Source organism: Mauremys mutica, chromosome 4 (genome assembly GCF_020497125.1).
Source record: "Mauremys mutica isolate MM-2020 ecotype Southern chromosome 4, ASM2049712v1, whole genome shotgun sequence".
Classification (NCBI taxonomy): domain Eukaryota; kingdom Metazoa; phylum Chordata; order Testudines; family Geoemydidae; genus Mauremys; species Mauremys mutica.
Window position 1 is genome coordinate 46375322 of NC_059075.1, and position 23047 is coordinate 46398368.

The following is a 23047-nucleotide window of genomic DNA, read 5'->3' on the forward strand; positions in this document are numbered from 1 at the left end:
GCAGAGTTTCTTCATGAGAGCACACACAGACTGGTAGATTTCAAGTACGCTGTCCCTGGGAGTGTGGCCCTCCCAATCAATGATGTGTTCTTTGAGCCAATAAGAGCCCTGTGTACTGCCAGTGGCAAGGTTCATAAAAAAGTTCTACTTTGGTCTCGTGCAGGGATTTGAAGGGTTCTGGTCCCACCCACAAATTCCCTGACCATAATGGTGGTAAACGACAGTGACCGACAGAGTGGGTTCAAGTCTACCACCAAGGACAGAGACTCCAAGTGGTTGGATCTTCTGGGCAGGAAGGTCTATACCTCAATGTTCCTACGGATGAGGATTTTAAATCAACAAGCTTTGCTGTCCAAGTATGATTTCCTCAATTGGTGAGCCATGTCTAAATTCAAAGACCAGTTGTCTGAGGCCATATGTGAAGAGTTTCAGGTGTTTGTTGTGGAAGGTTGTGTGGTGGCCAAAACATCCCTGCAGACCACCCCGGACATTGCACACACCTCAGCCAGGTGATGGCCTTGGCGATAACTATGAGGAGGGCTTCCTGGTTGTAAAATTCTGGGATCACTTTGGACGTCCAGCTCATTGAAAATTTGCCCTTTGACAGCTGAGTCTTGCTCTTGGACAGGACTGATTATTTGCACTCTTTTAAGGATTCCAGAGTACCTTGAGGTCCTTGGGAGTGTACACGCCATCTGTGCAAAGACTCCACTATGGGGCGCAGCAGCAGCAACAATATTGCCCACAGCATTCCTTTGCACAGCCTTTGCACATTCCTTTGCACAGCATTCCTTTGCACAGCCTTTATAGACTACCCTATAAAGAGGGATAGGTCCCACAAAAAGAAGCAGGCAGATTCAGGCTTCAGACAATCTATATGCCCTCCCTTGGCACCTGCTAAGGGCCCATTTGGACTCCTTAGTCCAGAGTACTGGTCCAGTCACTACTCTGCCCTCTTTCCCCTCCTCCCCCTTTGGGGACAGGCTGGCCATTTTTTACAATGCTTGGGACTTGGTTACCTCCTATGGCTGGGTCCTACATACTGTCAGATCAGGCTACACAATTCAGTTCCTTTTCAGGCCCCCTTCCCACCCCTGCTTCCTGTCCCTCTTCAGGGACCCTTCTCATGAGACACTGTTCATCAAGCAGGTCAGCTCTCTGCTAATGTTGGGAGCAATGGAGGAACACTGGGGCTACAGCTGCTTCTCCTGGTACTTCCTGATACCAAAATCCAAGGGTGGGATGAGACCCATTCTTGACATTCAGGGCCACAGCAAATTCAACAAGTACATGAAATTCCGCATGGTCACTCTATTGATTACTCCCCACGCTATCTCAGAATGACTCTGGACCTTCAGGATGCTTACTTTCAAGTCACTATTCTAACAAGCCATAGGAAGTAACTTCGTTTTATGGTAGGAGAACACACTTTCAGTATATGATTCTCCCGTTCAGCCTCTCTTCTGCCCCCCAATCTTCATCAAATGCATGGCAGTTGTTACGGCATATCTCAGGTGGAAAGGAATCCACGTTTTCCCATACCTCGACGACTGGTTACTGAAGGCTGGCCTTCTCACCCACATTGATACCGCATTGCGTTCACTTTAGTGTCTGGGACTCATTTTAAACATCACAAAGTCAACCTTGGATCCAGCTCAAAAAATTGAAATCACCGGGGCCCTGTTAGATTCCACAAGGTTGAGGGCGTTCCTGCCAACCAACTATTTCTAGGCAATTCAACAGCTCTGCCTCAGTCTGCAGTCTCAGCCCTCCATGACACTCCATGTATGTCTGAGCCTGTTGGGTCACATGTTCATTTGCATGCAAGTGATCCAGGTCGCCAGACTGCACCTTTGCCATCTTCAGATGTGACTCCTCAGGACAAGCTACTACCCTGCCCTGCATTCTCTGAACAGGTTGGTTCGCCTTCCTCCACCAGTTCTAGATTCCTTGCACTGGTTGGAGTCCCCACGCACTGTGTGCCAGGGAGTCCCTTCGCTAGGTTCCTCCAACTAAGTCAGTAGTTACCAACGCTTCCTTTCTGGGTTGGGAGTGGGCACATCTGGATTCATTGAGGGTGCAGGGGCCTGTGGTCAAAACAGGAAACCTCTTTCTTAATCAATGTGCTGGAACTTTGAGCCATCCACAATGCACGTTGTGCCTTCTGGGACCATTTCACACACCTAGTGGTTCACCTATTCACCGACAATACCACTGCAATGTACTAAGTGAACAAACAAGGGGGAGGCATTCCAGGTTACTCTGCTTAGAGGCAATCAACCTATGGCAATTCTGCATCAAAGCAGACATCACTCTGGTAGCAGCCCACTTGCTGGGGGCACAAAATTGTCTTCCAGACATCTCAGCAGGGTTCTCTCCCTGAACTGAGTGTGGTCCTTGAAGGTGAATGTCCTCTGGGTTGTCTTTGAGACATGGGGCATCTGTGTGATCGACCCGTTTGTGACGAGGGAAAACAAAGCATCCCTTATTCTGCTCCTATGGGGGTCTCATCCCAGGCTGTAGGGATATTAAAGAAGGTTTATATTAAACATGGTTTATATGAGAAATGATTTATTGATTTATTGTTAATTGATACTTTATAACTTAAGGTTTATGTTAGAAGTAAATTTGTGATTCCCAACATTTAGCCTCTAACCTGCAAGCCACTAGCTGTGTCTGTGTGAAGCCTGCTCAAAGAGATACTTGGTATAAAACTTGTTAAGCTCAAAGAAATACTTTGTATAAAACTTGCTAAACATTAATTAACTCTAAGTAAGCCAAAACAGTAGCTGTTATAGTGTATAGATAGAGACCCCCACCCTCTAAGTTTTCATCTCACTTTATCTTTGCTTGTTAAAAGACAGGGAGTCTCACTTAAATTGGTAACACCTCAAAAGGTAAAGAGACAGTGAACTAAATGTGATTAAGATAGAGAATGTATGTGAATGAATGGTTAGGGAGTTACCAGCCTGAAGAATTCAGTGTCGGCTGAAGAAGGTGTCAAGTGGGATCAACCAGATGACCCCCACCCCCTCAAAGGAAGGAAAAACAAGCATCTGACAACATGGAGCCAGCCACCTGCTGATTGATTTAGCAACAGCAAAATGAAGCAACTCTCATGAACTGACATAGGAATAAATTCCTATAAAACTGGACTCTAAAGACTGAGGACTTTGAGTCTATGGTTCTGCTGCCAGCCTCCAGGAGCATCAGATGCATCTGACACAGACTCGGCTCCATCCTCATGACCAAGATACCTGGCCAGTAACTTGGCATGAGCAACATCTAGGCTGGTAACTATAACATCTATTCAGAATCTGAATGAATGATTGTGTGAATGAGTGTGTGTGTGTGTGTGTGTGTGTGTGTGTAAGGAATAAGTAGTGATAGAAATAAGTAGTAAAACAACGTTGTTTACTGTTATCTTTTGTTTTATTATGGTATTTACAATAAATGTGGCATCTTTGCCTTATCCCTCTTAATAAGATCCTGCTGGTTTTTATTATATTGGTATAACAAAGCTCCCTCTCTCATGTTTTCCACTGGAACTGGCGGTTGACTCTTCTGTACATCTTTCCTCCTATTCTGGTCATGCCTCAGATCATCCTCAAACTGAAGGCAGATCGTGCCCAAGCCCATCCTCGTTGCTCCAGCCGAGGCAGTGCTGGTTCCCTGATCTCCTTGCTCTGTCGGTTCAACCTCTCATACCACTTCCTCTCCATCCCAGCCTGCTCACTCAGAACCACAGCCACACTCTCCAGCCTGCGATCAGCTCCCTGCATCTTATGGTGTGACTGCTGCATGGCTGAATGAAGACACAGAGCTGTGCTTGGAGGCTATCCAACAAGTCCTATTCAGCAGTAGGAAGATCTCCACTAGGATGGCCTAGTTGGCAAAATGGTGTGGTCCTTAGCCCATGGGACCAAAGCAACAGGGACTTCCATCCAGGACATCTTGGAGTAGCTATTACATCTTCAGAAATCGGATCCTGCGCTCAGTTCACTGAAGTGCATTTGGCAGCAATATCAGTATCAATATCATCCCCCTGGTCAAGGGAAATCAGTTTTTTCCCAATGCCATGCTGAAAGGATTTCTGAAAGGGCTTCTCTGCTTAAATCCTCCAGACCAAGAACCAGTTCCCATGTGGGACCTAAACCCCATTCTGGTTGCTCTAATGGGCCCTCCATTCAAGTCACTTGCGTCCTGTCCACTGCACAGTTTTCTATCACATCTGCAAGAAGGTTGTAAGAGGTGCAGGACCTGATGGCTGAGCTTCCTTACACTCAGTTCTGTAAGGGCAAGATGATGCTGCGACCACACCCAAGGTTTTTTATCCAACATGGTCTCTGTTTCATCTGAATCAGGTGGTGTGTTTACCTATGTTTTTTTTCCCTGAGCTGCACTCTTTCCTGTAAGAACAGTCCGTCCATACTCTGGATGTCAGGCAATGTCTAGCCTTTTATCTAGACAGGAGTAAACCATTTTGTGTTTCACCTTGCCTGTTCATGTCATATACAGACCACAAGAAGGGGACAAGCAGCCTCTGTACAGAGCATCTCTAGATGGATAACATCCTGTATCAAGACTGCATATGAGAGAGCTTCGGCTATGTCCTCAACAGATGCAAGCTCACTCCACGAAAGCACAAGTGATGTTGATAGTAGTATTCCTCAGTGACATTTCCATTCCATTTGCAGGGCAGCTACATGGTCATCCATCCATACATTTACAGACCACATCTTCCAGAAAGGACGCAGGCCTTGGAAGGATGGTCCTATGAACCCTATTGCAGTAGACTCTGAGCCCCGCCTCCAGATGGCTTACTGCTTGTGAGTCACCTAAGTGGAATACATGTCTGCATCTACTCAAAGAAGAAACTGTTAGTTACTGTAACTGTAGTTCTTCGAGTTGTGATGCAGACATGTATTCCATGGTGCACCCCCTGTGCCCTCTGTTTCGGAGTCTCCTCTCAGGGTCTTTTGGTGTGAAGGAACTAGAGGGGATCTGGGCAGCACCAGGGGAGGGGCCAAGGGCACAAGCACCACCCCTCTACAGGTACTGCTAGACAAAAGTCTCTGGCTCCGGTGTACTGGGTGCACACACGCCTAAGTAGAATATACATTTGCATCACATCTCAAAGAACCACAGTTACAGTAAGTCACCGTTTCGTTTTAGCCAACTTTCCCCCCTGGATAAATAGAGGCATAGAGGGCTAGATCCACAGAGGGACTGGGGCGGCAATGCTGAGTATTACGATTCCTAACTTTTGGGTAACCTGCTTCCCGGTGGAATCCTCAGCCCTGAGCTAGGTGTGAAGGTCCCTATACAATATGCAAGAGTTAGCCATCTAAGAATGGGATTCACAGATGCCAGAAAACTGAGTGGGGAGCCACCTGAGCTACTCAATAGGAATACTAAGGAGAGGTGTGTGATCTAGCCCTCAGAGCCACGAACCCTCTCCTGGGTTAGGCACCTAAACCATGTCAGACCTTTTTCATTAAAAATGAGAGGGAGATTGAGAACCCCACCCCAGAATACCCAGTAGCCTGGTGGTCAGGGCACTCACCTGGGAGGTGAAAGGCCTGTTTTCAAATCCCTACTCTGCCTGATTTGGAGCAGGGACTTGAACTTGGGTCTCCTACATCCCAGGAAGGAAGGAAGTGTGTGTGTGTGTACGTACCATCAATATTTAATCATTAAGGCTGTAAGAAAGTTGTGGTGTTTTGAGTTTGGGCAGGTGGGGTTTGGTTCAAAAATTGCAGCTACAATTTAAGTTGCAGTTTTGTATGGCCCGTTCAAGTACCATAAAAGACCCACATTAAAAACAACCCATAAAAAACCCTATTGAATGGCATTGCAATGCCGTGCGCCAAGTCACAGTGCCTCTCTCTGAAATATGGCCCAGCCAGGAGGGAGAGCCATGCCAAAATCTAAGTGAATGGCATTGTGGCCGACAATTTTTTTAAAGCCTTATTAGTCATTTATACAAAGTAGAACAGCTTCAAGAGGAGAGATTAAGAGTCTCACTCCAGAATACCCAGTGGACTGCTGGTAAGGCACTCACTTGAGAGGTTGGAGTCCCTTCTTCAGATTAGGCAGAGGGGGGATTTGAAAACAGGTTTCACCATTCCAGGTGAGTGCCCTAACTACTGGATTGGGTATTCTGTGACGCACACATACCCAAATTCCCAATCTGATTGCCCTCAGCTGCTCTTTGTGAAAGGCCCAATCTGATAGGCTTGCTCTGAAAACATCTTCCACTTTGGGCTCTCTGTGCAAGATAGGCAGGGGAATGCTTATTTTGAGAACTCTTCCACAGCTTGGGTGTGAGTCAGGATGCCAAGCAGCTCAGTGGTGTCAAAACATAGGCAGCTTTTCACATGCCCACCAGCAGCAGGTTAGGCATGTAGAGAATTTAGGCACCTCCAGTTTTAGGCAGCAACTGAGTGGGGGTTTTGAGGTCTCAGTGGAGCTAAAATGTTGGATTTAGACATCTAAAGTAGCAGGTAGATGTCTAAATCCCTTTGTGGATCTAGCTGAGAGAGGTTAAAGGCCTGAGCAACTCTGTTCCCATGGAAGTCAATGGAGAATTTTAACTGACTTGAATGGAGGAAGAATAAGACTTTCTTAAGATTAGTCAGTGTGTAGGTAGGAATTGAACCGAAGAGACCCAACTTCCAGTTTTCCCCTCCTCTAACCACTAAACTACGTTTTCTCTCCTACTGAATTGCAAATTTGCATGTTAACGTTGACCATCAGGGTATGTTAGAGTCTATCTCTTAGAGAATTTTTTTCAGAGAAGGATTATATAGTTTATTTGCATATGAACTGGGGAGTTTTTTATACTGATTGTATCTTGCCCACACACAGATTCATATATTTAAACAATTCGTAGATTCTTAGAGAAATCACATGTACCTTAGAAATTGAAAATCTTGATTAATGATATATTTCATGGGTTCACTAAATCGGTATTCACTTAATATATCATGTAATGTATAGCTGCAAAGAAAAGAATTTTAAGACACTTTAATATGTCATTCTTTATATTAAGTTTTCATTTACAAATAATTTATAAAGGGTTAATAAATGCTTAACAGGTATTATAAGCATGTTGCAATCATAAGCAGTACTTGGTATAGTTGGTTATAAGTACCTCAGTAGAAAGTGTAATGAATGGTTATAAGCAACCTGTTGGACTCTACAGCTGATTAGTAAATTTTTAAATTATTCAGATTTTGCTCAGTAATGAGCATAATAACCATTGTCAGTGTGCTTTTTTGTTTAACTAATGTATGTCATATACTTCTTTCCCTTCTCCCTTCCAAGGATATTGTTAATACAATCATCAAGCACTGCTCTCCTCAATTCTTTTCACTTGGTTTGCCTGGTGCTACCATGCTTATTATGGATTTCATTATAGCAGCTGGTAGAGTGGCTGCTTCTTCTTTTCTCAATGTAAGTGTTCATCAGTTCATTTGCTTTTGTGATTGTATGTAATCATGAGATCTTTTAATAGAAAAAATACTATGCAACATTGTTCTTCAGCTAGTGTGTATTGACCTGTCCCAAAAAGAGAACTTAATGCTTAATTATTGAAATCACCAAGTAGTTCATTAAAAGATGACATTATAAAAATCCTATATAGAAGGTATAATATAAAGAATGCAAAAACTTGCTGTTTATTCCTGATGTCTGTTTAGCCTCAGAATTGCAGGAACAATTATGAGAGAACTCTTGAAATAAACTCCTTTATGTGTGGTGTTTTTTAGTTATGTCATCACCCACATGCATATCCAGAATCTTTTTTGTTTTTTAAAACTTACGGAAGACGTACCATATTAACAAACTTTTAAAGGGAAGGAACACTTTATTGGTGTATTAGGTCCACAGCTATTTAAATATAGTAGGTTTTGTACTGATGTCGTAATGTATCCTTTGGGACTAATAAGTAAAAATGTTGTGGTTGGCCGTTAAATGATGATGATCCATTTTAGGAGAAGTGCTTTGTATACCATAGATATTACATTGTTACTGTACAAAACACTCCATGATTCACAGAAGCAATTAAATACCTTTTAGCGAGGGATGTTCATATAATACTGCAACCTTCAATTAATGCTCACCATGAGCCGGTGTCATCTTGCGATATTTAATTTTTAGCTGACCAAGGTTGGCTTTCTCTTCAAAATCTTGAAATATTCAGAGCTCTATTGATGGTGTATGTTGGCAATCTCTTGCCTCAAGAATGGGGTTCTTGGCAAAATACTGTCTTAGAAAACAACTATTGCCGGTAAATAATTTCCCCTGTATATTGGTTGAGGTGATGTCAGCTTAGTTTTTGGATCATCCAGTATAATCTCTTTGGAGTTTGCTATGGATTTTTACAGTGTTTTCTCTTTAAAAGTGTGTTACACTTGTAATTCCTCCATGTTGTTGCTGTACAGTGCCTTCCAAGAATGGGGCTGGTGGCTCTTAAAATTGCTAGCTTTTGCATTTGTATTTTTAAAAGTTTATACCTTTCAGTTATTTCTGATCAGCTTGATTGGCAGAGGCATTATTTATCCTTTAAAACTTTCTATTGTGTGTTTATAAGAAAAATATTTAGAAACAGTGTTTTATCACAAAGGCTATTTAAATTATTCTCTTTTGTGGTAATATAGGATGTAGAGCCAGTACTGTACGTGGTAATGGAAATTTTGAGTTACCATTTCAACACAGCAGCTTATTTAAGCAATCTTAGTGTATATCACACAGCTGTACTTTTTGTGATAAATACAAACTGCTTGAGTTTCTCTCTGGGCTCCATATTGTCACCAGGATAAACTTAATAAAAATTCAACCTTATGTAAGGTAGCTGGATATTTCATCTTAGTGTAATCTGAGTAAATATTTTTGTTTTTCCCCATTCGTAGGCACCAAGAGTAGAAGCACAAGTTCTGTTGGGATCTCTTGTCTGCTTTCCTAACTTATATTGTGAATTGCCAGCTCTACACCCAAACACTCCTGACATAGTTGTGTCTCATTTCACAGATGTTAAGGTGGGAATATTGAAAACATATGTTTGGTATTGCAGCTACCAAGCTGTCTTTTTTAGTATAGTGTTCCAGGTAATTTTTACTAATATTTAGACATTCTAATGTTCTTTTTAGATCTTCATATGTAGAGGACAAGATTTAAGTCCATAAAATTTGTCAAAATAGGCTTTAAACTTCTAAACATGTAGTTATTTTGAAATTACTGTTGATCAACAAAAACCATCAAAAGTGTCTGCATATGTTCCTAAAAGTAAATGTTCAAAATAATGCACATTTCTTATGCTTGGTCATTGTGATCACTTAAAAAGTTTCTTGGCTTCAAACATCTCAGAAAGAAGAAAAAGACTTGGTTTCTAGATGCACTATTTATTCCACTTGCCGTTTATTTTCTTAGGGGCTGCCAAAAGCCCCTATGTGCACCTCCGTGGTGGCCACAATACATAAAATCAGAGAGACTCCAGCACATGAAGTTTGGGCTCTGTGACAGTTTAACGTAGCTGAAAGCAGTCTGGGTCAGGGGTCTGTGTACTACTGAGGTTCTTAAACTGGGGGTCATGGAATGTATTCGGTGGGAGAGGGGGCGTGAGGAGCTTTAGGGGGGGAAAAACTAGCTGCACACATTTTACCCACAGCAATGAATAATTACCAAAGCTGATTTCCTCTCAGAAAGCGCTGTGCATTTGACTCCAGATGACACTGTGCATTTTGATGGATTTTTATTAAGCTTGCATAGCATTATACAACGTCGTTGCCATCTGTACGCTAAACCATTTGCTACAATGAAGTGTGCACATTTAATTGTACGCATCGATCACAATTGCAGTTTTGCTTTTCCTCTTATTACAATGGATTGTTGGCTTATTCATGCAACAGATAAAAAGAAACTCAAGTGAAAACCAAAGAGGTCAAAACTGGTTCAAGAGAAGCACCATCGCTGCATATATATATGTACTTGTGTGGCAGGAAGCAGGAGGGGTCATAAACTACTACAGACACAAAGAAGGGGGTGTGTGATCAAATAAGTTTGAGAACCATTAGTCCACTGTGTCTCTGACTATAGGGATCCTGCAGGTTGCTGCCCCTGCTTCCAATATTAAGAGTGGAATAATGTATGAGGTAGCTCCACAGACCTTGCTCACTGTTTAGAAGTAAATTTAGTTCCCTGCACAAAGCCTGTTTACTTGGGCTTTATGGAAGGTGAATTTCACCAGTAAGAACATTTGGCCCTCTTGACTCAGGCAGAATGACCTACCCACACATTAAGCAGTGGGAGCCATTGTCTGGTTTGTAAGAAAAGATGTGTGGCCCTTTTAAGGACTAGATAGCCAGAGAGTGACTTGCTGCAGCAACTTCAGCCCCCAGATGTCCGAAAGAGGGGGAGACTATTTAGGCTCATGCCAGTGCAAGAAAAGCCATCTTTTACCTGGACCAGGTGGAGCAGCAGGAACAACAGCACAACAAATTCTCCTGGCACCACATAGGAACAGATAGGTGAGAACAGGAAGCAGGGGAGGAGGCATTCTTTCCCCCCTCCCTCCAAGCCTACAGTGGTAAAAGCAGGCATTTGGTAACAGAGAGGGTGAGGTAGGGAACTCTGCTCAGAGCCATAGCAGACTGGTGAGAATGGGGAGGAGCCTTCCCCCTACCCCCTTCCAGCCTGCAGCAGCAGAAGCAGGTGTTTTTAGCAGAAGGGGAAGAGGAGGGAGTTTCAAACTCATCAGTATCAGAGGGGTAGCTGTGTTAGTCTGGATCTGTAAAAGCAGCAAAGAGTCTTGTGGCACCTTATAGACTAACAGACCTTTTGGAGCATGAGCTTTGGTGGGTGAATACCCACTTCGTCGGATGCATGTAGTGGAAATTTCCAGGGGCAGGTATATATAAGCAAGCAAGAAGCAGGCTAGAGATAACGAGGTTAGTTCAATCAGGGAGGATGAGGCCCTCTTCTAGCAGCTGAGGTGTGAAAACCAAGAGAGGAGAAACTGGTTTTGTAGTTGGCAAGCCACACTCATCAGTGCGGTGCCACAGCAGAGTGGCACCACGCTTCCAGCCAGCCATAGAGGCATCTTAGAGCAGACGAGGAAAGGAGTTCCAAACCTAGCTCAGAGAGGACAGTGGGACTCAAACGGTCATAGGAGCCCAGAGCTGGGATCCTTGCCACATGGGCAAGGGGTTTGACCAAGGTTGGAGGATCCAGGGGTGATCTCTCTGTCTACCAAATGGATTCCCCTTTAGTGGGAGGTAATGTGGACCCTGTGGAAGCAAATACTCCCAGTGGTGAACCACCTGCATTTTGGGGTGGAGGAGCCATCAGAGAATTGATTCAAATAGTCTAGGCAGTTGCTTCTGAAATTGTTTCCACGGCACTAAAATGTTTACAGGGTGTAGTGAGTCACCCAGAGCCATGACATTTCAATGAAAAATTTGCAGGACAGAAGAGTGGCACGGCTGGCAGGGGTGAGTGTGACCAGCACCAGATGGAGGTTGCAGAGGCAGGGTGTGGAACTGAGTCCCTTCTGGCCAGTGCTGCAATGGGAGGGAATGAGGGGGATTTCAGTGTGGGGGTTCAGGGAACTTGCCTACTTTTCCTCTTGGGGGACCTAAGTGTGGGAGGGGAAGGTAGTCACCCCATCTCCCACATTGCAAGGCAGGAGAAACTGAAACTAGAGGGGTAGCGGAACTAGCAAATAGGCTACAGGGGGTGGATCTGATGTCCTAGGACAGAGGCGGCCAACCTGAGCCTGAGAAGGAGCCAGAGTTTACCAATGTACATTGCCAAAGAGCCACACTAATATGTCAGCAGCCCCTCATCAGCTCTTTCCACTCCAACCTGCAGTGCCTCCTGCCTGCCAGCAGCCCCACCAATCAGTGCCTTCTGCTCCCTCCCCATACCTCCTGCCTGCCGCAATCAGCTGTTATGAGGTGCGCAGGAGGCTCTGGTGGGGTGCGGGGGGAGAGCAAGAGCATGGCAGGCTCGGGGGAAGGGGTGGAGTGGGGGCAGGGCCTGGGGCCGAGAAGAGGCTGAGCACTGAGTATTCCCCAGCACATTGGAAAGTTAGCATCTATAGCTCCAGCCCCAGAGTCAGTGCCTAGGCAAGGAGCCACATATTAACCTATGAAGAGCCGCATGTGGCTCCGGAGCCACTAGTTGGCCATCCTTGTCCTAGGAACTGTGTCTTGGATGTCTGGGATACACACACGTACAGAAACTTATGGCATTACACAGTTGTTGCAAGCTAACCTTCAGTTGTTGTAGCAACTGTGAGCTTCTGGAGGGGTGGGAGGGTTGGGTGTTCTGGAAGTGGTAATAATGGAAACCCAGCATGGGTCTGAGTTTGGGAGATGGACAATACTCAGGTGAGGCAGACCCCTCACCAGGGCCAGGAACCCTTACTGGGCAGGGTGAAGGGGTGATTTTTGAGCACCCTACAACTCACCAGCTTACAAGGAATGTGAATTTGCTGGATGGAATTACTGTCCCAGGGGCAGCAGGTCACTGAAGGTTCCCCAATGGTCAATCATGAATATGGTTATCCTGGGGTGGCTGACCCAATGGGAGTTCACCAGCTCACTACTATTAAATATAAAATTTTTAGTGGTGAATATGTAGACTTTGCCTCCCTGTCCAACAGTGATAAGTTGACAGAATGTAAACTGGGGCAGAGCAAGCAGGGCAATCAGATAGTCGAGTGGCCAAGGGTGGCTAGAAAATGGAAAGCCGCCTTCCTGATCTATACAAACTTTATTGCGGAGGCTTACCCAGACGAGCCCAGCATTGTTCAAATATATGGATATAATCAGGAAGGTATATAATACATTTGGGGGCATGGCTTGGCTTAACTATGATGAGTTTAGATTGAAGGTGGCAACACAAACCGGGATCAAGTGGATCATACCACATCATAAGCTATGGTTAGAATGGATGGCCTTACTTACAGAGGTCTGGTTTCCATACTGACAATGGAGCTTTTAGAATCAGATAACTAGTACCTGGATCTTCTAGGGACTCTTCTGGAAGGGCTTTGGAATTGAGGGATATACATTGGGAAGGGTGATCGGTGATACTAACCTTGAGGTCAAAGACGTATGAAAGAGGCTGGGGTGAATCCATTCTTCTGCAGGAGGGTGGCAAGCCCTGGATCACCCTGTGGAAGCTGAGAGGGCCTACAGGGCAATGAGGCCATGGAGGGATGGCCCCTCTTGGAATCCCGTCACTGATTCCTTCACAGTGTATTAGTTGATTACAGTTTTAGGACAGCGATTGACAAGGTTGGGGTTTCCAACACATGAATTTGGTTCCCACTCATTCAGGACCGGGGCAGCAACAGCCACAATCTAGCTGGGTCTGGGGCTAGCGCAATTCAGGCAATTGGACGTTGGCATTCTGAAGCATACAGAATGTACATGAGACCTCAGATGAGGAATCAGTATTAATTTTCCTGTGTGTTTGCATTCCATATGCTGGCAAACAGGCCGGGCAGACAGTGGTGTGGATCTGCAGGCACAGTATAGTTTACTGGATGCATAGGTGGCGTTCCAGGTTACTTGGAGGTCTGCAGCTGGGCCTCGGTGGTGAAGCAGTCCTGAGCTGGCATAGGAGGAGGGGAATGTTATGGGATCAGCTGTTGTCCTTTCTGCATACCGTGGTGGCCCAAGAGCAGGTGCCAGATGGTGGTTCACCTTGGGGGAAATGATTTGAGATGGACATCGTGATCGGAGCTAAGAGGGACTTGGGGCAGATCTTGGAACTTTTTTCAGGAATAAAAAATTATATGGTTGAACATGCTGCTACGCAGGGTGTTGTGGGGAGCTGCAAAGCCCATTGGGTCAACTAGGCTAGGAGGTATGTGAATAGGAAGGAGGCCAAATTCAAAGGTGGTATATGAGAATTGGTAATTTCTCATCTGAACATAGCATTTAGGGCAACAGAATTATTCAGGGAAGATGGGTTCCACCTGTCAGACCTGGGATCTGACATGTTTTTGGTCGATATTAAAGAGGGCATTAGTAGATGTCTGGGAACCTGGCTAGATATAGGGGAAGGGGGGAGGCAGTCAATTGCTGGTGTTCCTTGTCACAGATGTCCACTGCAGGCCCTCCATAGGAAAGGGATATGGTGATCAGATAAAATGGATTGATAAAGGATTTAAAGGAGGGATTCTTTAAAAGAGCAGAAATGAGGGAGAGGGGGTTTCAGGGCTTTTATGACTGGAACAGCAGGGAGCCAATCTCCTCCCTCTTTATAGTCCCCCTTCATCCTCATTGGAGGGATGGGCTGAGGTCCCAGCAGCAGGTTGTCCTGGGACTAGGATGGGTGAAGGGGGAGGGTTGACAGCAGCCCCTCGCAGCCCCCGTATATGTAAACAATTATGGAATTATCTGCACTGTACACTTTTATTTTGCTGAGTACTCCCTGACATTTAGGAATAAAGTTACAGCCTAACTGAACCGCATCCATTGTCTCCTGTCCCCCTTCCTCAAATAGGATTATATCTGGAACACAAGATGCATGTATTGCTTTCTTAGTTTATATCTAATATTCTGTGTTTTCAGTGTGATATCTGGAACAATTCATAGTTTGTATTTTAAAAGAAACCTTTTAACTTAGTGGTAAAGTTCTGTAGTATGTATAAAATCCTGGTTCAATTACTCACGCTCTCTGGGGCAGCAGGTTTTAAAAGTATTCCGAAGAGACTATTTGCTACCCAGATTTGTGGAAAGTGAGTACTGTGCATCAGTTAACAGCAACTCCTCCAGTCAGTAATAAGGCTTGATGGGTCCTGAAAGAATACACTCTTGCAGATGATGACTGATGACCATGTTGTGAGGGTTCAAAAGAAGTGAGAGTTCATAACCAGGAAATTATAAGTATGTATTATGTTAGATATTAATATAATTTATGAAAATATAATTTTTAAAATGTAGTTCAATAAACAGCTGGATGTGGCCAATTACTTGTTTGTTGTTTCCCTCACGCCTATGGTCCATTTCTGTGTATTTTGAGAAAGTGAGTTCTTCAGGCAGGGTTCATACTTTCCTTTAAAGGGCCTGGTGCATTGGAGGCACTGCTAGGAACAAAATAATTTAAAGTGTGTGTATGTGTTTTGTGTTAGATGAGTAAAAAGTCTGATTACTTAGAGACGTTTACTTGAGACCCAGCAAAAGAATAAGCCTGTGTATTCTATAGCAGAGCCCTTATATTTTTCTAAAGATTTTTGTGGCAACATTTCTGGCAACTGAGTTTGAACATTTTCATCTTTTGTTTTAGGAACTCACAATCAAAACTGTATTAAGTTCTGCAAGAGAGGAGCCATCTGGTCCTGCACGGTAGGTCATACTTGAACAAGTGATGAAAGGCTGCCATATTATTGGAGCTCTTTTATAATTGCACTGTATTCAAGTAGGTATGTTGTAATCTAAGTTCTCCTTTTAGTGCTTGTCCATATATTCCACTAGTGGTGCACGTGCACCCTGCACACTTTTGCCAGCAGTACCTGTTGGGGACTGTGTCTGCACCCTGAGAGTCCTCATTCCTCTGTCAAAGGACATAAAGGGCAGGATGACCCCAACCGCTCCTCAGTTATTTTTCACACCCTGTGGCTTTGGGTCAGAACTTTGCAATATCCAAGCCCTCACTGAACTTTGCAGTGTTTTGAGCTCTTGCTCCCTGGACAGCCTCATAATTGTTTGTAAATAGCTCTAGGGGTGGGCAAACTATGGCCCACAGACTGTTTCCAGCCCATCAGATGTTTATATCTGTCCCTTGAGCTCCTGCCGGTGAGCGGGGTCAAGGGCTTGCCCCGCTCTGCCCGGCGCTCACAAGCCCCCGACTCACAGTTCCCTTGATGAGTACCAACTTCTGGCATGCATAGCCACACTGCTTAGGCATGATTTAACCACACTGTTTCCGGGATCATTACCCGCCCCTACGCGGCAGTCCCCCACTCACCCACGCAACAGCGCACCCAATCTCTTCCTGGTCTCCTACGGCCCCGCTCTTGACAGCTTTGAAACTGACCAGGGGCCACACCCGTCACAGCTAGGGTGCCATGGTGGTGCCTGGTACGGCCGCCTTGGTGTCACTGCTGGCAGGGCCCCTAGGAGTCCCCAGTACTGCTCCCCCCACCCCCCGCACAACATTCCATGAGCCCCCCTTCCCCCCACCTTGGCAACAGTCCTTATAGAGCCCCCCTCCCCCACTGGGCATTCATGGCTCACCATACAATTTCCATACCCAGATGCAGCCATCAAGCCAAAAAGTTTGCCCACTCGTGGTTTAATGACTAGTATAGTGCAGTGTTGCTTTTTAATTCATTCCTTTAATTTATCCTGCCTCTGCTGTAGCAGAGCAGAAGTGTCTGGGGTTTAAAAACTGTCCTTCATGTGAATAATGCCCGTCAATAATAAGATGCCAAATGTGTTTGGGAGAAGGGCATATTGTTAATAGGTACTCAATTTGTTCGTCCTTCTCAAAAAACACAAAGCTAGGGAGCCACACCCGACAATGTTCTTTATGGAAAGATCAATGCATCCCTCCTCAGATCCAGGAGCAACAGAGGCTGAAAACCTAGGGCAACTATCATGTAAAAATACTCCCATCATCTCATCAGCCTGCTCCTTTGATGTGCAAATAACTAAGGGCATGCCTACTGCGGTGCAACTGTACCAATGTAGTTGTGCTGCTGCAGCGCATCAGGTGAAGAAGCTCTGTGCTGACGAGAGAGAGCTCTTCCATCAGCGTAATAAAACCACCTCCATGAATGGCAGAAGCTATGTCAGTGGGAGAAGCTCTCCCACCAACATAGTGCTGTGCACACGAGCGCTTATGTCGGCATAACTTAAGTCACTCAGGGGGAGGGGGGAATATTTGCACCCCTGAGCAGCTGAAGTTATGCGAGCATAGGCTATAGTGTAGACATAGCCTAAACCAGGATTTCTCAAACAGGGGTCGCCGCTTGTGTAGGGAAAGCCCCTGGCGGGCCGGGCCAGTTTGTTTACCTGCCCCGTCTGCAGGTCCGGCCGATCGTGGCTCTGGGCCAATGGCTTTCCCTACACAAGCGGCGACCCCTGTTTGAGAAACCCTGGCCTAAAGGCTCTTAGAATTATAGAATATCAGGGTTGGAAGGGACCTCAGGAGGTCATCTAGTCCAACCCCCTGCTCAAAGCAGGACCAATCCCCAACTAAATCATCCCAGCCAGGGCTTTGTCAAGCTGGGCCTTAAAAACTCTAAGGAAGAAGATTCCACCACCTCCCTAGATAACCCATTGCAGTGCTTCACCACCCCCCTAGAGAAAATTTTTCCTACTGTCCAATCTAAACCTCCCTCACTGCAACTTGAGATGATTACTCCTTGTTCTGTCATCTGGTATCACTGAGAACAGTCTAGATCCATCCTATTTGGAACCCTCTTTCAGGTAGTTGAAAGCTATCAAATGCCCTCCCCTCATTCTTCTCTTCTGCAGACTAAATAATCCCAGTTCCCTCAGCCTCTCCTCATAAGTCATTTGCTCCAGCCCCGATCATTTTTGTTCCTTCCACTGGACTCTTTCTAATTTTTCCACATCCTTCTTGTAGTGTGGGGCCCAAAATTGGACACACTACTCCAGATGAGGCCTCACCAATGTCGAATAGAGGGGAATGATCACGTCCCTCAATCTGCTGGCAATACTCCTACTTATACAGTCGCCTTCTTGGCAACAAGAGCACACTGTTGACTCATATCCAGTTTCTCGTCCACTGTAAGCCCTAGGTCCTTTTCTGTAGAACTGCTGCCTAGCCACTCAGTCCCTAGTCTATAGCAGTGCATGGGATTCTTCTGTCCTAAATGCAGGACTCTGCACTTGTCCTTGTTGAACCTCATCAGATTTCTTTTGGCTCAATCCTCTAATTTGTCTAGGTCCCTCTGTATCCTATCCCTACCCTCCAGCATATCTATCACTCCTTCCAGTTTAGTGTCATCTGCAAACTTGCTGAGAGTGCAATCCACGCCATCCTCCAGATCATTAATGAAGATATTGAGCAAAACCGGCCCCAGGCCCAACCCTTGGGGCACTCCGCTTGATACCAGCTGCCAACTAGACTTGGAGCTATTAATCACTACCCATTGAGCCTGATGATCAAGCAAGCTTTCTATCCACCTTATAGTCCATTCATCCAGCCCATACTTCTTTAACTTGCTGGCAAGAATACTGTGGGAGACTGTATCAAAAGCTTTGCTAAAGTCAAGGAATAATACGTCCACTGCTTTCCCCTCATCCACAGAGCCAGTTATCTCATTACAGAAGGCAGTTAGGTTAGTCAGGCATGACTTGCCCTTGGTGAATCCATGCTGACTGTTCCTGATCACTTTCCTCTCCTCTTAGTGCTTCAAAATTGATTCCTTGAGGACCTGCTTCATGATTTTTCCAGGGACTGAGGTGAGGCTGACTGACCTGTAGTTCCCCAGATCCTCCTCCTTCCCTTTTTTAAAGATAGGCACTACATTAGCCTTTTTCCAGTCATCCGGAACCTCCCCTGATCGCCATGAGTTTTCAAAGATAATGGCCAATGGCTCTGCAATCACATCCGCCAACTCGTTTAGCACCCTCGATGCAGCGCATCTGGACCCATGGACTTGTGCTCATCCAGCTTTTCTAAATAGTCCTGAACCACTTCTTTCTCCACATAGGGCTTGTCACCTCCTCCCCATGCTGTGCTGCCCAGTGCAGTAATCTGGGAGCTGACCTTGTTCGTGAAGACAGAGGGAAAAAAAACATTGAGTACATTAGCTTTTTCCACATCCTCTGTCACTAGGTTGCCTCCCTCATTCAGTAAGGGGCCCACACTTTCCTTGACCACTTTCTTGTTGCTAACATACCTGAAGAAACCCTTCTTGTTACTCTTAACATCTCTTGCTAGCTGCAACTCCAAGTGTGATTTGGCCTTCCTGATTTCACTCCTGCATGCCTGTGGCTATCTTCCCCTGCTAGGACAGCTATTATCAGCCTAGGAAGAAGAAAGGAACATTCTAACCCTAAAAAGTGTAAAACTCTACATTTATCCTTGGAGAAGGGTAATGCAAAGCCCAGAAAGGGTCCTTCTGCAACCCATGCAGACTCTGGTCACCAATCCTTAGTACCAGTCTCTTCAGTTCATAAGAAATTACCCACACCAAAGCGCATAGTACTGACTATCCCTGTACCAATGCAGTCTGTTCACTTACCTTTGGTACCAGAGTTCTTGGTACTGAGGACTTGTATGGCACGTAGAGAATAATCTGTCTCTTTGATGGTGTTCTCTCTGTTAGCATTCACTAAGGTACCCCCTAGTGGTACTGGATGCTTCTTAGACCTCGGTACCAAGCACACCTGTAGTACCAGCCAGAAGTTGCATAGAGGGTCTGCTTAGCATCTCTGCCACAACATCACCACCACTAAAGGAGAAGTGCTTCTTCTCCTACTCAGCTTCTGATGATGGTGGAGAGCCCTCCCTCTCATTCCCTGGGATTTAAATAGATACACTTCTCATAGGGAGTCTAGGTCTCATTATCATTATCCTAGTTCTGAAGTTCACCTGAACCCTATTTCTTGGTATCTTCCACCATGGTCCCCTGCTCCCTATGCTTTACAGCACCTTTGGCCCTACTGGGCTCGATAAAGCTTTCAGTGTGCAAATTGGTCAGCATCTGCAACATGTTCCAGGCCTATATCTCCACTTCCACTGTCGCAAAGAATAGCACTTTTAACTATTCAAGAACCAGATGCTTCTGCTGAACATCTAGACTAAGGCTCTGAAGAAGTTAAACCGATGATCTCATTATTCTAGCTCACGTAACCTTGTCCTCTCCTCATGGCTGTAGTTTTGTTAATGCCCTCTTCATAGTCAGAGGACAACACATCTTTTTGGGCATTGCTCAGCAGAATGGCAGATGTGCTAGAGATCCTAGTAGAAGTTGTCAAAGGGAAGTCATACAAGCTCTGACATCTTGGATACAACCATGCCAGGTCATCTAGCAATGGCTGCTAATGAAGGCTTCCTGCACCTTATGAAGTTGCTCTGACAGAAACTGGCCTCTCTAGCTTCAACTTGCAAGCATTTACAGCAACAATATCAAGTACCATCTGCTGGTTTCATACAGTTTTATATACATCCTGCTCCAAGATCCTCGTGGTGTCAGCAGTCCATGAAAAGATGAATCATCAAGGTCCTTCCAAATCTACCACTTGAGATAAGGAGCTTAAGGAGTAGACTTAATTAAATGCAAAAATTGCTTCTTTTTTAAGCCTACAGATGCTAGTCAATTTTCTAGCATTACTGGCAAAATTTGACTATGAATTATGATAACCTCTCCAAATTGCCAATAAAATCCCACAGGACTACAGGGGGAAAAAATTAAGTCTTTGATTTCAGAGTGGTAACTTGTAACACATACATCTCTTTAGGCAGATGTTGATGCATCTGATACCATGGCCAGGACTAAGAAACCTCAGATGTCATGACAAGATCATCCTGGCTCCAGACTTCCCGCATTCCTTAGAAAGTACAAGTTATAACAGAAGACCAGTGGTTTGAAGGATATGACTTACTCAGAAGACTGAGGTCTTGCATTCTTTAGGAGTGTATTCATCTGCTTTGAAGAGGAAAGCAGGTAGGCCTCAGTCTTGCTTTACACACTCATATTACCCTCAATACAGACTTTCTCAGCCCCCAAGAAAGCATCAGAAGTTCCAGAGGAAAAAACCATCAGCATCCTCTATATCATCATTACGTTCATCTACATGCTTGAGGAAGAGAATTTGCCAAGAGCTTTGTATGACTTCTAGTTGGTCTCTTTGTTATTTCCTCCCTTTTGGAAACCATCTTTTTTTTATTTTCATCACATTTGGAGAACTATAACAGACCATGGGGCTATGGAGGTAGTAGAACCAGGATACTCCATTCAGTATCACACCCTTTCCACTTGAATCTTCCCCCTCCTTCCCCAGGGGTCCCCCCCCACCCCCCATTAGAGCATGCTACATCAAGAAGTTGAGTCACTTATGTCTTTTGGTGCAATAAAAGAGATTCCAACAGAATTCAGAAGGAAAGGGGTTTACTCCCAGTATTTTCTGATACCAAAGGAAATGGGGGTCTCCTTACTAATTCTGGATTTGAGACAGCTGAATACCTTCATCTACAGATTCAAGTTAAAGATGGTAACCCTCGCCTCCATAATTCCCTCCCTAGATCCACAGGAGTCATACTTAGCTCTTGACCTTCAAGTCTGTGTAGATGTCCATCATGTCTACAGAAAATATCTAAGATTTCAAGTGATCAGTTCCCATTATCAGTACCAGGAATTGCAGTTTGGACTGTCAGGGACACCAAAGGCATTCACCAAATGCCTGGCTGTAGTAACAACCTACTTGAGTAATCAATGAGTCATACGTTACCCATAGATGAACAACTGGCTCACCTGAGGGAATTCTCCTCATTGACTCCATTCAGCAGACTCTCCAGCTCTTTGCTTCCCTCGGGGATTCAGTGCACTCCTATTCTTGCAGCTTCCACATATCTCCCCACTGTGATCCAACCCCCTTCCTGCCTTTGAACTTCTACCTATCATACTGTACTCTTCCCCGTCCCATGATGTAACTGTCAATCACCATCCAATTCTCTCCTTTTCACGTTACTTATTGATTTTGACTGTACTATCTCTTCTTTGTCTTTCAATTTCCCACATTAGCCTTGCAACTGCAACTTTTCATGTTAACTTCTCATTCAATCATTTCTTCTCCCATCTCCTCTCCTTCATCTCTGGGTCATGTCTTGGACATGTGAAAATGGCCACTACTCGGATTTTATCTTCACTCAGCAATATTCCCTCCCTGGCCTATCTATTGCTGAATTCTTTCTCTCTGACCACCATCTTCTCCTCTCCACTGCCCTTGATCCTCTCCTTCACCAACACTGACTCTGTAATCAACTCCTTAGACTTCTCCCACCGTGAAGTCCACCCTTCCAAACTTTGTCCTGTCTTGTACCTCACATCTGTTTGCTCTGCTCATGATCTAAGGAAAATCAATGTAGATTTCTTCCACTAAGATTTACCATCTCCTCTTTATTGCAAATATAACGTATTAAAACATCCATGAGCAAGACCCAAAAACCAAAATTAAACCCATGAGGTTCTTTTTGCTCTGTTTGTACAGCGGGGTACTGGTTCATGATTGAGACTCCTAGGTGCTACGATAATACAAATAATAATACATAGGTTGTCTTAAAAATCAAAAGATTAAAAAAAAATACTGATCTGTTTGTTTTTGTTCGGTTAATTTGTTTAAACCTGTAAAGTGTAGCCCTAACCCACAATTTGTGTGCGCTAATTTTAGTTTGAATTTTTAATCTGAAAGATATATGCACAATTTCAGGGGTTCTTCCTTTTTCCCCTGCCCTAACCTGCTTGGCAGGGAACTCCACTTTTACCCTATTCTAGCCTCTGGGATGAGGAATTGAGATTCTTGTAAATTTTAAAAATCATTTATATAGCATCCTAAATTAAGGTTTTTGTTTTTCTTGTTTAGGAAACTGTAGTTACATTAAATATATATCTTGGAAGGCAGTCTAAAAATCACAAATATCCTATATTATATAGTGTTTTATTGCAGGTATTTGAGCATTCTTGGAATCTTGAGTTCTTCTTTGAATATGTCAGTGTAGGCCCTGCTGTTGGTTTGCATGTGCCTCATGCACGTGAGCTTGGACTCTTTTGAATAGCAGTGTCTGTCAGGGCTTTTTATGTGCCCTGTGTAAGGGCATAAAGGGCGGAGTGGCCGCAACTCTCCTTCAGTTCCCTCTTACCACCTGTGTTAGCAAGACAGAACTTGGACTGTCTGACCCAATTCTAATTCATGAAGAAATCTCTTTACCCCTTATTGAGATTTTTTAGTTGGGCATTCTTCCACCCTCCTCCCCCCACTTCCCCCAAAAGGAAGTGAATAAGCAAGGTGAGACCCTCCTGTACATTCAGATATACTGGGGTGAAAAAGTACTT

The 23047-nt window shown here is 44.7% G+C and overlaps 1 protein-coding gene across 5 annotated transcripts in view; it reads left to right on the forward strand.

The window, feature by feature from the left end:
- Positions 1-23047, forward strand: part of RALGAPA1 (Ral GTPase activating protein catalytic subunit alpha 1) — a 265455-nt gene that overhangs the window by 136694 nt on the left and 105714 nt on the right. For all 5 annotated transcript variants that reach the window (XM_045013658.1, XM_045013659.1, XM_045013660.1 and 2 more), the window contains 3 exons: positions 7330-7458; positions 8916-9041; positions 15304-15362. In XM_045013658.1, coding sequence (XP_044869593.1) covers positions 7330-7458; positions 8916-9041; positions 15304-15362 — 314 coding nt within the window. The remainder of the gene's footprint in view (positions 1-7329; positions 7459-8915; positions 9042-15303; positions 15363-23047) is intronic.